General features: G+C 35.3%; 1 protein-coding gene across 3 annotated transcripts in view; it reads right to left on the bottom strand.

Moving 5' to 3' along the window:
• LOC150107619 (uncharacterized) overlaps positions 1–15,376 on the bottom strand; it is a 125,455-nt gene that overhangs the window by 28,824 nt on the left and 81,255 nt on the right. For all 3 annotated transcript variants that reach the window (XM_090391980.1, XM_090391978.1, XM_090391979.1), the window contains one exon: positions 242–944. In XM_090391980.1, coding sequence (XP_090248106.1) covers positions 242–944 — 703 coding nt within the window. The remainder of the gene's footprint in view (positions 1–241; positions 945–15,376) is intronic.

The following is a 15,376-nucleotide window of genomic DNA, read 5'->3' as shown; positions in this document are numbered from 1 at the left end:
TAACAAAAAGCATAAAGAAAATTAATTACATTTAACAGTGGATGCACAGTTTTTATATGGAAATTAAATATACAGCATTTCTATAACATAAATAAAATTAAATATATTTATATATTTTATTGTACATAAATTCTGATTATTTTTCTAACGTTCGCTGCGCGACTTAACTTAGAAAACAAGAAGAAATAAGTGAATAGAGATGATATAACTGTTAGGACTATAATTATATACATGAACTTACCTCAGCATATTCTGCACAACTGTCAATGGATGTGACGAATCTGACAACACTGTCAACAGTCCATTGGGCGATGTCACCGGCTTCTGATTTAGCAGAACAAGAGTGGTCAAGGCACAAAGATACACATCCCCCTCTTGGTTTCGGGGAAACTTTTGACAGATCACTTTTACAACTATGTACGTCTGTAAATCCGAGCCAAGCTCTCTTGGAAACGACTTTAGGATTCAAACTGATGTCTGGACTAGTCCTTGATTCTCCTTCCACTTTCACAGATCCTAAGGCCTCCCTCAAGTCCAGAATTCCAGGAGATTGTCCCTTAGGGTTAATAGAAGACGATGGGCTCTCTGTCCTTAAACGCTTATTTGCACTGAGTGATAAGTCCAGTGGATCGGCGTGGCTCTCCCCTTCACCTGACCTTTTTGTAGCTCCCCTCAAATAGTTCTCCAGTTGGGATGCACTTTGGGCACTAGCGGTACGGACGAGATTCAACAACGTTTGAGATGAGGGAAATTCTGTGGTAGTGGTGGTGTAAGATTGTAAGGTCCTTTGGTCCCCCAATACTGGAGGAGAGCTGTGGTTTTCTGTTTTTCTGAGGCTGGAGTCTAAATCAAAGCTTCTACTTAGTAGAGGAGGGGTGGTAGTTTTGAAAGGAAAGGGACCATCCAGGGCCCTAATCAATCCATTTGTTGGACACAGTTGGAAACTACGAAGAAAAATTTATGAAACGTCAATTACTACTCTCAGAAATCTAAAAGTTATACTACAATGCTTAAAATAGTTTATAGTTTATATTAATTTGTCCTATTAAATGTAATTTAATTCAACAACATCATAAACGTTTATGATTTAACGCCTGCAAATACATGATGAGTTCAAATTTCTTTTAAAATGCGAGGAATAAATATAACCTTTAGATGGATTTTTCAAATGAAGGTAAGCTAACCGCTCTCATACAATGGCAGCACAATTTTCACTATCAGAAACTTGGGTTTTATCTCATGGCAACCTAAACAGGCTGGAGAACAATGATTTAACAAATACAACTGATAATACATTATACCCCATCCGTAATTACAACCTCAAATTCAAACTTTCTCAATTTCATCTTTTATTATCTAGTAGTTATTTGGGTTAATTTTATTACTTTTTTTTTTTTTTTGCTAAATATAAGACGAGATTAAAAGTAAACTATTATAAAAATCTCTTTAATATCATATAAATTATAAAATAAAATAAAAAAAAATAATAAAATTAATATCCAATATTAGAATAATTCGAAAATACTTGTTCGGATTATTCTAATAATTGAATCCTTACACTTGTTTCTGAAATTCGCGTCGTAGGTCGAAGAATCAAGTCAAATTCTATTTCCCTTTAGATATGGATAAGTAAGTAGGTATGGGTAAATGTGGGTAGGTATTTGCATATTAGTAAGTGTTACTTTTGTTAGAAGAGTAAAACAATTTTTAAATGATTTTTAAGTCATACTTGTCAAACAAGAGTTTGTCAAATTTGTTTCGTACAAGACTGGCCAAGAGTCACATTTTATGTGTTATAAATGTGAGCGAAGCGTGTCGTGCCTGGATCACTGTTATTAGTAAACGGAAGTCGAGGACTGTCTGTATTTTGATTTAGGTACTGTTCTGTACTGCAAGTTTTTGATTGGTATAGTGTACAAATTTATTTTTTTTTCTTTTTCTTTTTATTTTTTTGTATAAAATAAAAAAGGACTCTTCCTCTTCTCTCCGTTTCACTTATACAGTTAATTTAAAAAATTTATCTTTCCCAAGATAAACATTCCATCAATACTTTACAGTAGTTTAAGAACAAAATAAACCGACTTAAATAGGCAGACTAACAATATTCTGCTTCTACATGGATTAATTCATGTTTTTTTATTCTCCTATTGATGCTCTTGTTCGATACAATTCTCAAGAATTTCAAACAACCATCAAATTGCATCACTTCGTAGAACGATGGTTCAATGAATTTCCAAAATATAAAAATGTCACATACATCTCCAGTGCAGAAAGAAAACAAAAATAAAGATTAAAAAAAAAAAAAAAATCTTAAAAGCGCCACTATAGTAGCTAAAGTAAAATAGCAAAAACGGTCAACAACATTTTCGACATTTCAGAGAGCTCTGTGCCGTGGAGATGGCATGAGGTAAGATTCTATAATTGCTCAATATACTTTTTTTATGGAAACTTTACTAAAACCGTTCGATAAGAAATTTGACTTAATACATTGTAATTCTTTCTGTAGATGTTGGTCTGAAGAACATAAAGAATGATATATACATCCGAAATACTGAAATTTGTAGACTAACCATCCGGTTGACGAATAAGTAGTTGATCCAAAAGGTCTATTTGGTTGTCTTCTTCTTCTTCTTTTTCTAAAGTGAACCGTATCCTGGAATGAACTTCATTAGTTTTGGATAGAAATTACTATAATACAGAAGAAGAGCAGTTTCAAATTACACAAGACCTAAGCATACAAAAATGTGTACGTCTTGGTGAAATGTTGTTAAGGACACGTTTCCAAATTGTTCAATTTCTAAAATTAAATATTGCATCTAATAATATTAAAATTTTTTAGTTATATTCTTTGAAAAAAATCATGAAAGTTTCAAATGTTTTTTTATAATTGTTACAACACCTTTTAATATTCCACATAAAGTTTCTTGAATAATGATATATATTTTTTATTTTCAATCACGGTCCTGCCGGCCGACATACATATAAAATAGTCCTATATAAGGACTATTTTATATGTCGGCCGGCAGGACCGTGATTGATTCGTTCAATCCAATACCCTTGGAGGGTAATGGATCGCAATGCTGTAGCCAATGAAGTTCAAATTGAGGCTAGGCTATTGCTGTTACCCTCCTGCCATGATCAGAGCTTTAATTGCTCAATAACACCTTATCTCTACACAGTCCGCTACAGATAATGGGGAATATGAAAGCATTCTTGCTTCGCCACTTTAAATCAGTCCTTATAAGGATCGACCGTGAGATGCGGTGATTGATTCATTCAATCCAATATCCTTGGAGGATAATGGATGGGAATGCTGTAGCCAATGAAGTTCTAACTGAGGCTAGGCTATTGATGTTACTCTCTTGCCATGATCAGAGCTTTAATAGCTCAATAACACCTTATTCCTACACTGTCCTCTACAGATAACGGGGAAGATGAAAAGCATTCTTGCTTCGCCCCTTTAAGCCAGTCCTTATAAGAACTGTAAGTGAATATTTTGCGTAAGTACTAAAGATTATTACTATCAACTTGTAAACAAAGAAAATAAGAATAGAATAGAAATTTTATTTTTATTTTTTTGTTACACACAGAGGTAGCGAAAAAAGAGAACGTTGAGGGATGGATATGTAGTAAACTGATGCTATTTAGTTAAAACAGCACCGAAAAATTTGTTAAAATAAAAATAATAACTATAAATTAAGGATGTTTGTTTTGAGAACGTTAGTAATAATATAATTAAGAGTTTCACGAATGTTTAAAAAATAATTAAAAAACAATAGATGCATTTTTATTTCTGCGATAAAAAATATTGTAGCTTCATTTATAACCAGTTTTAAACATTTTTCACTGTCGTACATTTAGATCTAATATTGCCTCTTAGATGTTTGAAGTTCCTTGTGTTCCATTAGTAGTAGAATGTAGCACGTTTCTTGACTCCACACAAAGAAGTATAGTGGGGAAAAGTAGAGACTTCGAGGGCTAAAGATTGTCCTTTTTTGCATCTTTCCTTGAGGATTTGCATTTTCTTCATCCCTCTGATTCAGTACCAATCTTCGGCTGATGGACGGTTGGCACTTACTTGAACAGAAGGTAACAATTAATTTTGTTACCTTCTGCTGCATGACCTTTGATCTGTTACTACTTCTGAAGTAGTATTAAAGATATAAGGCTTTAATAGGTTCGATCTTTACGAAAGTCTTATTTTTTTCCCCATTAAACAATGAAAAATAGCATTGTCTCCCCCCCTCCCCCGGATCTATTATAACAATAAAAATGGTACGTTTTACATGTCTGTTTCAATTTCACCCCAAACTACTCTGAATTATTCAGGCTAATTGAAGGGAAAGAGGTAGCATGGATAATTCAAATACACGAATAACGTTAACTTCGCGTAAATTATAGCAGACATTGTGATTACAGTTTACAATCAAGAATCGAGGTCAATGAGACTGCCAAGTATACTGCAAAAAATGCCCGTTTAAGATAATCATTCTCATTTATTATCATACAATGATTGCCGACTTGATTTTTTTAATGAGCAGAAAAATTCGCATTTATTTTCTTTCGTAGACATTTGAACGATTTAATAAGCAATATAATAAGGTACTTAACAGCTGGTCGCCTACTGAAATGTAATTTTAAGAAATAAATAATAACTGGAGTAATGATTTGCAGCAAGGTAAAACAGTAATTCGCAATGGGAAGGTTGAACATACTTAGTTTTCAAAAAATAAATAAATAATAATAAAATAATAATAATAATTTAAATAGCTGAGGGGGCTCCGCTCCTGCTCCATTCCTTCGTTAAACTAGCCTTTAGCTCTACGCCTCATGGAGCAGCAAAAGGATCTGTGACACCTGAACAGTAAACAGACAAAAATCAAACAAATCATTGCATTATGAAAGGTTTGATTTGTTAGAGCAGATACTACAGTATTAGTCCAACAGTCAGGACTCTAATTTCGTCTGACACTCTACTCTTGTCATCATCAATTGCATGGATTTTGCCATTCCCTTCCTTTTGGCTGTCTCTATCTCCACAAAAGAAAATGGAGGGGAAGAAAAAGCATAAAAATATCTCCACCTACAAGACGATTTACAACATATCACCTAAAGTTCTTATATAGTCCTTATATAAGGACTGGCTTAAAGGGGCGAAGCAAGAATGCTTTTCATATTCCCCGTTATCTGTAAAGGAAGTGTAGGGATAAGGTGTTATTGAGCAATTAAAGCTCTAATCATGGCAGGAGGGTAACAGCAATAGCCCAGCCTCAGTTAGAACTTCATTGGCTACAGCATTGCCATACAGTATCCTCCAAGGGTATTGGATTGAATGAAGCAAGCCGTATCACCTAATAAGTGAAACCGATGCTAGAATAACACTAGTAGACGAAATAAAGAGAGGTGTCTATCAGAGCACTTCTATCTATTGTTATTTTGTGAATAAGTATTTTCTTTTCGCTATTAAAATCGAGAATATTATTGATCCATCTATATTTTATACTCAAATATAGAAAGAAAACTAAAAAGTATAGTTTGTAACAGTTTTTTACTTTTTAGTGCCTTACATCAGTTATGTACCCTGAAGATGCCAACAGCCTTAGTTGGTGAAACTAGTTGGTATAACTTAGTTGTTTATTATATGCACTTGATCAATATAATCCAATTAAAAGCCTTTCCGGAGCTTTTTGGTCAAGAAAATTAAACATTTTTTAACATAAAAACTAAAAAATTTCAAAATTTTCCAGGTCTTATGGAAATATAACCTTGGGCATAAGAGTTGCCCAAGACCCCGTATATTCGCCGTTTTGTTAAAGCTGTCCGCTCAGTTAGCAGCGTGGTTACGCGCTCCGCAACCATAGCCTGGGAAAGGAGTGTCCTGCGTTCGATTCTCTTCGCTAACGTGAGGAGCAAAGGATGTTTCTCAGACATAGCCAAGTTAGCCGGTCTTGGGCGTAGACTGCAGGATTTTTCTCCCCAGTTTATCTGGGGATTTTCCTCCCGCAAAGCAGGCTAAGCGGTCTTAAGAACACAACGCTTCAAAGACAGTTTCACATGGTTGAGCGTGGGGGTAACGACCCTAGATGGGGCTGTAGTGCCGAAGAAGAAATTAGATTTCACTAACCTAATAGCTGTTTCGAACCAAGTTACATTCTCAAGCTCTAGAAATTTCGAAACTTTTTAAAGTTACTTTCTATTTTTATATATCTATTTTAGGTGTATTTCATATTTAACTATAAAATATATATGGATCCATAATGTACTCTATTATAATGACTTATTATTCTAAATTGAAACATTTGGTTCTATGATTTATTAATTATAATAAGACCTCTTGCAAGAACAGATATCACAATTCGAACTTAGCCGAGTTGTTAGCGCCCTCTCACAGCGCCAGAAGAATCATATTCTCAGAGTTATTACGAAGGGAATGAATTATATTATATATATATATAATTTTTTTTAATCATTAATGACTTTTAGAGTATAAAATAGTTATCTTTTAGATCACTAAATGATTGTTTCTAGATATATTCTGTGTAATTAGAGAAAACATACAGTTTTTTTTTTAATTTGTTGCATATTCTAGTCATGTGAAAACTCGAATTGTTACAAACAGAACTTGATACAAAAACACACGTACTGACGGAGAAAGCTTGAAAAATAAATAAATAAAAAAAATTCCTTCATTAAAAACGAGATAACCATTCATCTAATTTTTATTACTGCTATTTGTCCTATTTGTCCCTATATCCAAGTTATGGCTAAACATTTATTAGCCGGAGCACTTTAGCACGTCTACGATTTGTCTGATGAAGATATATTTCGTTCGGTCGAAACGTTAAATAAAACTCTCTGTGTGTGTGTGTGTGTGTGTGTGTGTGTGTGTGTGTGTGTGTGTGTGTGTGTGTGTGTGTGTGTGTGTGTGTGTGTGTGTGTGTGTGTGTGTGTGTGTGTGTGTGTGTGTGTGTGTGTGTGTGTGTGATTGCTATTCTGATCACGCGATCTCACCAAAAGCTATTTCAATTGTTAGTGCAGAGTTTTGTGGCTAGCCATGTTCGGTTAGCTTCCTCATCAGTCGACCTCAAGAGCCGCATACAATGCAATATTTCAAAAGTATACACGTAAGTACAGCTTGGTTTTGTAATGTTTATATTCCCCGCAGCTGGGGAAGGGCAAGCACACAATGATGGATGACCAGGTGATACTACACTCTGGGTCACATGAGCATTGCTGCGCCCAGTCCGCTGCGGCACGTCATAGGAAGTGATTCGGTCTTATCGCTCTGCGATGTGCCACACTGATGAACGGAGTTCAGGTAATAACAGGCTGGGTGGCGGCGAAGCGACGGTGACCAACGCCCATTGGAACGCTGCAGACCACCACCACGTAGAGATGCTGAGAGCTCTTCCCTTTGTTCATCTCGAGTGACGAACTGGCTCCATCTATCTTGATTCACACCCTGACGGGAAACCGTACGGCACAACGCCTGAGGCATTAACGACTGCCATTAGCTCTCTCCGAACTGCAGCCACGTGCTTGGACTCTAACCTCCTGGCTACTGTTAAAATAAGACTTGGGATCTGTAGACTTCGAAACGCTTTTTTTTTATCTACCCCCCCCCCACTTCCCTCCGAAAGAACAGATTATAGTGTCCACATAAAAAAAAGGCCCTAAGCCATAGTCTCGTTGATGGAAAATTTAATTAGGATCATATTTTCAAGGGATGATTTCGAGAATTAATCTTGAGTATATGTTTGCTGAGGTAATAGTGAGTAGTAGAAATAATCCCTTATAGAAACATCCTCATCCACGTTTTGAAAGAACTTTTTGAATTTTACGAGGGAAAATCATTTTTGAAATTAAATTTGGAAGTGTGACTTGTGTTTATTATTATTTTTTTCCGTGCTTTCCCAAACTGCTTATTAACCCTTTGAGCGGTGAGTTAAAATTACATATTTTATTATCTGTGGTCTATAAATACCTGATTTTTTATTCTATTTATTTTTTTTTTTAATTAGAGGATTCCTTGGAGATTGCAGCACCTCCCTGCAAAATTTAAAAGTCGACATAAATTTACGGCCGTACTATAGAAATTTAAATGTAAATATGTTGATACTGTCTTGGAGATAGAAGAATGGTGGCGTATGTATACAGCTTTACTGATCAAAGGGTGTGCAATTGTCTTAATATTGTCAGAAGAATATTTTCGGTTACTTCTGTAGCCAAATATTCAGTTTCTTTATTGTCGTCTGTCAACCCTGCTGTGGTCTCCATGTTTCTTCCCATTAATTTCTACTGATATTACAAGTGGATTGTGTCTGTCCTAAATCATAAATATTCCCCTCGCCGCTAACGTTTGCCGAAAGTAATATGGTTGAGTGATTGATTGATTTGGAGTTAGATGGCACAAGGACAGCAAAGATCATACTGCACCAGGACATGGGTTACAGCAGTACACAGGATGTTCAGTAGCATGGGATAGAAACGTTAGGACACTGCGTAGATAAATGACAAATAAGATTACAAATTTATTTCTGTTAGCACCAATAAATAACATAAACTAAAATGAATGTTTCGATTTCCTCATTTTTCTGTAAAAGATGAAGGAATTCATTCTAGAATGGAGTCTCCTTAGTTTAAGAATTACGAAATACAGTGTACACATAAAATAGTAAAAATATCTGCTGAATAACAATCTCTCAGAGAGAGAGAGAGAGAGAGAGAGAGAGAGAGAGTAAGAGTTAGAAGTCAAGTATAGGAGTAAATAAACATTCAGCCACATTATCATGAAGGAAGATCACTAAAAAATGTTAGAGAAAAATAGCATCACACAGGAAACGAAAGTTTTAACACATGTATGACACTTATATAACAATACTAGACCCCCCCCCAAAAAAAAAGAGAATGGTTTAAAAATAAGGAATGCAAATTATCCGGTTAAGGCATACAGAATTCTCAATATGCGAGGTGTCTACAAAGACAGTCATCCAATTTCCTAATTTTTCTACAGGCAATACAGTTAAACTGATTCGTTGGACCACCATTGAAATCAACTGATCTATTGGACTGTATCTGATATTCTTCTACCTGGCATAATATATGCAATGAAGAAGTGGACACTTTTCCAACTGAGAAAGGCGGGTCTCCGATCCACTTTTGGACCGATCAGTAGTCGCAATGTCACGTAGAAGATTCCATCAACGAAGGTAGTGGGTTAGCATCGTAAGCAAGACTGGATGTAAGTCGTAAGTATACTGAGGAGATTAAGTCATCACAGTTAACAACCATGCAAGCAACTTATGCAAAGTTCAAGGAGATTGCCTGGAAATTCTGGTTATCGATCAGTATGAATTAGCAAGCATTTTGTTTTGTCTGAACTTACAACCATTTGACAATAGGAAGTGCTTTGATGCCACTATGCGTGTGTGTTGTGGGGAGGGGAGATTCTAGTTGCAGAGTACAAGCAATCATTTATGTAGTTCTTAACATTCTCCTTGAAACAGATGGACACTTCCGGACCTCTGTTGAAATCCTTGGTAAACATAGTTCGCCTATTTGTATCAGCAATTCCCATAAGATGTTGACTGTTCCATCATTGTTCTTTGTCTTTCTGCTGCAATCACTCTTGCAACATATCTCCTGCCATTTCCATTCATATCTCTTCACATTTCCTGACATTTAGAAAAACTGCACACACACACACACACACACACACACACACACACACACACACACACACACACACACACACACACACACACACACACACACACACACACACACACACACACACACACACACACACAAATTTCTCTGTCCAAAAGTCACCGGTATTACTTTTTCTTTCCCCATTCTGGTCATGATAATTGACGAAACTTTAATTTTATAACTACAGCAATGTGCAATCTGTAAATTACTTGTTAATGAAACATTCGCATTACCATCGCTTAATTGCATATCTTCTTGTCCGTGAGATCAAAATCTCCTAGAATAAAACGGTTTATCTGTTAACTTTTCTTTTTAAGTTAATAATATGAATATGTTTATTTTAACAAATGCTGGATAAGAGAAGATGTGTTCGAAAACCTTTCAAACAAATACGGTACTTTTTTTTTTAACATAATTCGTGTAATATATTTCATGCATTCGTAATGTATTAGACTTCAAGCTTATTTTCAAACGATATCAAAACAAGTATCGATAATTAACATTTACTTATAATCGACAGGTAAAAACACAGAAAAAATTCTTTACCAACATAACAGGAATAAAAGTTCGAGTTCCCTAAACTTAATAAATAATCAAGAATATAGGCTAACAATTCATTCTTGCTTCTTTCGACTTGTTTTTTGTTTCAATTTTACAAGAGATGACTTCACCTGATGGGAAGCATCACCGTCAAAATCTAATTCAGTCCAGAAATGCTTAATACACCAATTAAGAAAATGTCAAATTTGTCAGTCATCAACCGTTTAAAAATGCCAGCCAGTGATGACTTCTGCAATATTTATGAGCTTCGTTCTTTGTATGATGAACAAGCTGTTCCGAATAGACCCTTTTAGATAGTAGACTACGAGGCTGACAGATGCTCATAAATAATAAACAAATAGCAAAAGAGAATGTTGAAAATTAAATGAGCTACTAGAAGAACGATTATCATAATATCCGACTACTTCCTTGTTCTGTTCTTTTCCTTCCTATCTCCTTGCCACAGATGAGGATTAATATCAGCGAATAAAATGATTAATCATTCTCAACACTTTGGTTATCGATGAAATAATAAAATGCATAAACACATCACGATCCTAAGCTCAGCTGTCAAGTGCTTGCGAATTTTTCTCGAAATTCAAACTGACGACGGGTTAAAAGGTCATCACAGCTCGTTATTTGCTCTAATTTGAATGCATTAAGAGACTGATTCGGAGAGAACCGAAACCGGATTGGGGCAAGTGCAACGTGCCATTATATTTTAAAACAACCTAAAAGCCACCTCAGCACGCGAGTACAGTTTGGAATTACCCCCACAGGATCTAATTGTTTAACAGATCATTGACCTCTTTCACTAAATTTCTCGCTTCCCCTTTATCTTGTGAAATAAACATGAATCATGTCTTAATTTCTTGAAGTTGGTACATGAGTCCCATACAAACGTTGGCTAATTCCTTTAACTGTCTCATTATATGATGCAAAACAAAACGAATATCACAATGCCGATGAAATCTTGGTTGTTGAACTACTTGCACATGTAAAGAACGTTCGTAAATAAATATTAAAAACATTTGTAAAGGGAAAGGAGATAATTACTTTCTACAGCATTATCAGTAGGCCACGTTTCTTTAATAGAAAAGTTTTATAGATTTTTATGTGGCTCTTACCGATTTCCAACTCATTGTTATCTTTCTAATTATGTTATAATGTTTTTTTGTTTTGTTTTGTTTTGTCATTTCCCCTCTCTTCTCAGTTCAGATTACAACTTGATGTTGATTTCTTGTCTCACGAAGCAATTCTCATCCTTGTCTTTTCCGGAATTTATAAGAATGTCAAGTGGAATGATCGTAATTTTTAAACCTTGTTCTTTTCCGTAGTTGAATCGTGTTGTCTATTCAACCACTGCAGTGAATACATCATTTGAAAGAATTCTTATAAGTATGAGAAAACGATGTTCTCCATGCCACTTTAATTTCTCTTCCTTCCCTTTATCAAGACGTTGATAAAGGGAAGCATTTCCATGAGGATTTAGATCATCTTGTAACTTCGATGCTAGAAAAATTTAAAAAATGTCTTATTTCTCATAAAAAAAAACACCGTCATTACTTTACTTGCATTACTTTACATCTAAATTTATTTTACTTTACTTCTGAAATATGTAGTGAAATATTCAGCTGTTTGCTGATGATGCAAAATTGGGTAATAGTTAATTAAGGCGATGTGTTGAGAACATATGGGATGATTTAAATAGGCTGACAATATGAGTAAAAGATAAGGGATGTCCAATTTAACATGAAAAAGTATCAAGTAATGCATTTTGGGATGAACTACGTTGCGGGAATTGTACTCCAGAAAATTGAAGTTAGAGATTTAGGCTTGCTGGTGGATAACGAGTTAAATTTAAGAAAACATGCTGTTAAGGTAGCGCATAGGATTACTTGGTTATACTAAAAAGCACAGACAAAGAAGTTATCATTCCTTTTTACAAGGCCTTCATACGTCCACATCTGGATTACTGTGTTCGGGTTTGGTCATCTGGTTTTCTTGAGGATATGGAAATGGTGGAGAGGATTCAGCAGCGAGAGTCCAAGATTGTGAGTGGCCTAGGAATGCTCCCTATAAGGATAGAATGAGGGTATGTAAGTGAAACGTTTGAGTTACTGAAAGGGTTTTACACAATTGATACCAGGAAAATATTTTAACACTTGGCTAGAGGGAAGGGGGCAACACATCAGGTCATCCCTGGAAATTGGGTAAGACTGGGATTATCAAAGGTGTGAGGACTAGAGTTTTCGTTTGGAGAGTGGTGAATGAATAGAATGGATTCCAAGAGTCAGTTATGAGTGCTTTGTCAATGAATTCGGGGTACGATAAATATTGTGTGAAGAATAGTTGGATCTTCAACGATTTCTTCATATTCTATGCAGGTACCCGTGCAATAATAATAATAATAATAATAATAATAATAATAATAATAATAATAATAATAATAATAATAATAATAATAAATGACTATTAAGCCCCCATAACAGTCAATCCCTGGATTTCATAATCATAGTTCTAAGGCAAGGCGGTTAGCCTATGATTGTCCTTTTCATGTAAATTACGTGCGTTCTGCGGTATGAAAAAAAAAAAAGTTTCCAGGAGAAAAAACCCTACCTCCATGTGATTAAGTAACTGTAAATTCTATACAAATCGCAAATACCTCCACATCCCTAGCCCTCAGTGATTTAAATGTACTATAGTTTTTCTGTCTTGCACACATGTTCATTTTCTGCTTATTGCATTTTCTACAGCAAATCCAATGTCAGTTTCATTAGAATTGCATCTGTAATTTCCCTCATTCTCCTCTAATCTAAATATGTTAAGACATAAGCAATGGCTATTCAGCACCAAAACGAGAGATCAAAAATTTCTTCCTCTTTGTTCATTCTCTCCACTGATATTTTCTGAAAAGTACAATCTACACGGTTTTAGATCTAATGTTAAGAAGTTTTTTTTCTTTTAATATATCAGTATGCATTCATTGTACTGATATACTATAAGTGTGAACTTCTTCTGTGGTATTAATCATGAAAATATTGCAGAACATTTTTCATTACAACTCTAATTATAAAGTTATTTTTTGCCTTCACTTGAAAAACAAATTTAATCTTTTTCATTTTGTGTATTTATTCCAAACTTTGTTAAAGTGAATATCTTCTCATTTTGCTTCTATGACTGTAAATTTTTGAATTTTTTTATTGAAATCCGTTAAAATTTTTAATAATTCATTTTCTTAACTAATATTTTCTAAAATTATTAGGATAGATTTCATTAAATTGTAATTATTTAAACACACCTATAATTCATTAGTATAGCTAATTTATATAAAATTAACACGTAGGATTTGTGTCCAGCTCGGTTTGAAAAAAAGTCCTTTTTAGGACTTCCAGGGTAACAATTAGCAATGCTGAACCGAGGAAGTAAACTGAGGTTCGGCTGTTGCTGTTATCCTGGGTGTGAGTTTTTGAGTTCGCTCCCTTAGGGTTTTTGCCTTAAGGGAGCACCTTGAGTCTCCGGGGAAGGTGTTCTCCGGCAGGGCCCGCTGAGGGGTTCTTGTCGGTGAATTATTTTCCTCGGAATTTGAGCGGTTCTGCTCAGGAGTCGGGGAGCCCATCGGGGTGCTAGGATGGGGCGGCCGACACTGAGTGGAACCAACGCTGAGCGGTTCTGCTTAAACGGGGAGCCCGTCGGGGTGCTTGGACGGGGCGGCCGTCAATGAGTGGAACCAACGCTGAGACATGGACGGTCTTTCGCCCACTATGGAGTGGCCTAGAGATCGTCCGATTTTTTGAGATTTTACCCTTTACTTACTAATCAGGGTAACGAATGGCAGTGCTGTAGCCAATGAAGTTTTAACTGAGGCTCGGCTATTGCCGTTACCCAGCCATGACTAAAGCTAATTATAATGAAGAGCCAAAGGCTTCAATTCGGCGACATGAACTTATTTAATAATCCCTTAACTTAAATAAGTTGATGTCACCGAATTGAAGCCTTTGGCTCTTCATTATAATTAGTAATTTAATAGGACACCTTCTTGGCAATTCTCATAGAAGGGATGTAAGTTCTGTTCGCTACAAACTTGGTATTAACTCGGTCTACCTACTCACTGATGAGACCTCAAAAAAGGTCGAAACCGGTCTGGGTAGTGACCTTCTCTCATAATGTTGAACAATAATATAGATCCTAGGAGTTAAGTTCACATTATGGGTAAATATCAAGAATAGTGATCGGAGCTTGCTCCACCCTTTGTATGAGTTGCCTCAGCTTGCACTACCTTCGAGGGTCAGGTGCTGCTCTATCCAGGTATTTGCTTATGCTTGGAATCGCCGAACTTTATATAGTTTCTATATTCGGCATGAAACTCGTTGAGTTTCTCATTCGGCTAAGAAACAATATGAGATATAATTTAATATCCCTTAACTTAAATGACTAGAGCTTTTAGCTCAATAACACCCCATCCACACAGATTTTCTTCATTCAGATGACGGGATAAAGAGTCAAGGACTCAGTCCATCTCCCAGTTCTTTTAAGAACAATTGTGTCAAACTCGAAACATTAATATTGTGTATTAATAATATCGTGTTGATAACATTCTGTAACTTTTATTTTATTCGGCAAGTTAGTGTCGAATTGGGAATAAGTATCAATTGTGATCGGGAATCCCGAAGTATTATTTATTATTGATTTTTTTAAAATATATTTTAATATTTTCTGTATTTGTCAAACATCAAAGGCTTCTAACTTCCAATAAGAAATTTTCCTTGTGAGAATGAGTATGAAATATATAGTAATACCTTTTATTCTTATACTGATATTTTATTAGGGATTCGTGCACGCTTTTCTTCAGGACCTGAATCACGCTTTACCCTTTGCCCTATTGTGTCCGTTGTCGTCCCTAAATGGATCATTTACATGAAAAGTTCTATGCTGATAGTAATGTATATCTTAGTAGTAAAAAGTAGGCCACGAATGCGGTTAAAACATTTCTTACTTCTAGAGGGGATGCTAATGAAAATAAAGAGGCCGCTCTGTTATAAATATTTAGAAATATCTCAAAGAGTTCGTATATAGAGAGTATAATTAAGAAGAGCGTGACGAAATAAAGATATTTTAATGTAGT

The sequence above is a fragment of the Typopeltis vanoorti genome, chromosome 4 (assembly GCF_054136105.1).
Source record: "Typopeltis vanoorti isolate ZY-2024b chromosome 4, IOZ_Tvanoo_1.0, whole genome shotgun sequence".
Lineage (NCBI taxonomy): Eukaryota > Metazoa > Arthropoda > Arachnida > Uropygi > Thelyphonidae > Typopeltis > Typopeltis vanoorti.
The sequence above is the reverse complement of the archived record's forward strand: the minus strand, read 5'-3'. Positions and strand labels throughout refer to the sequence as shown.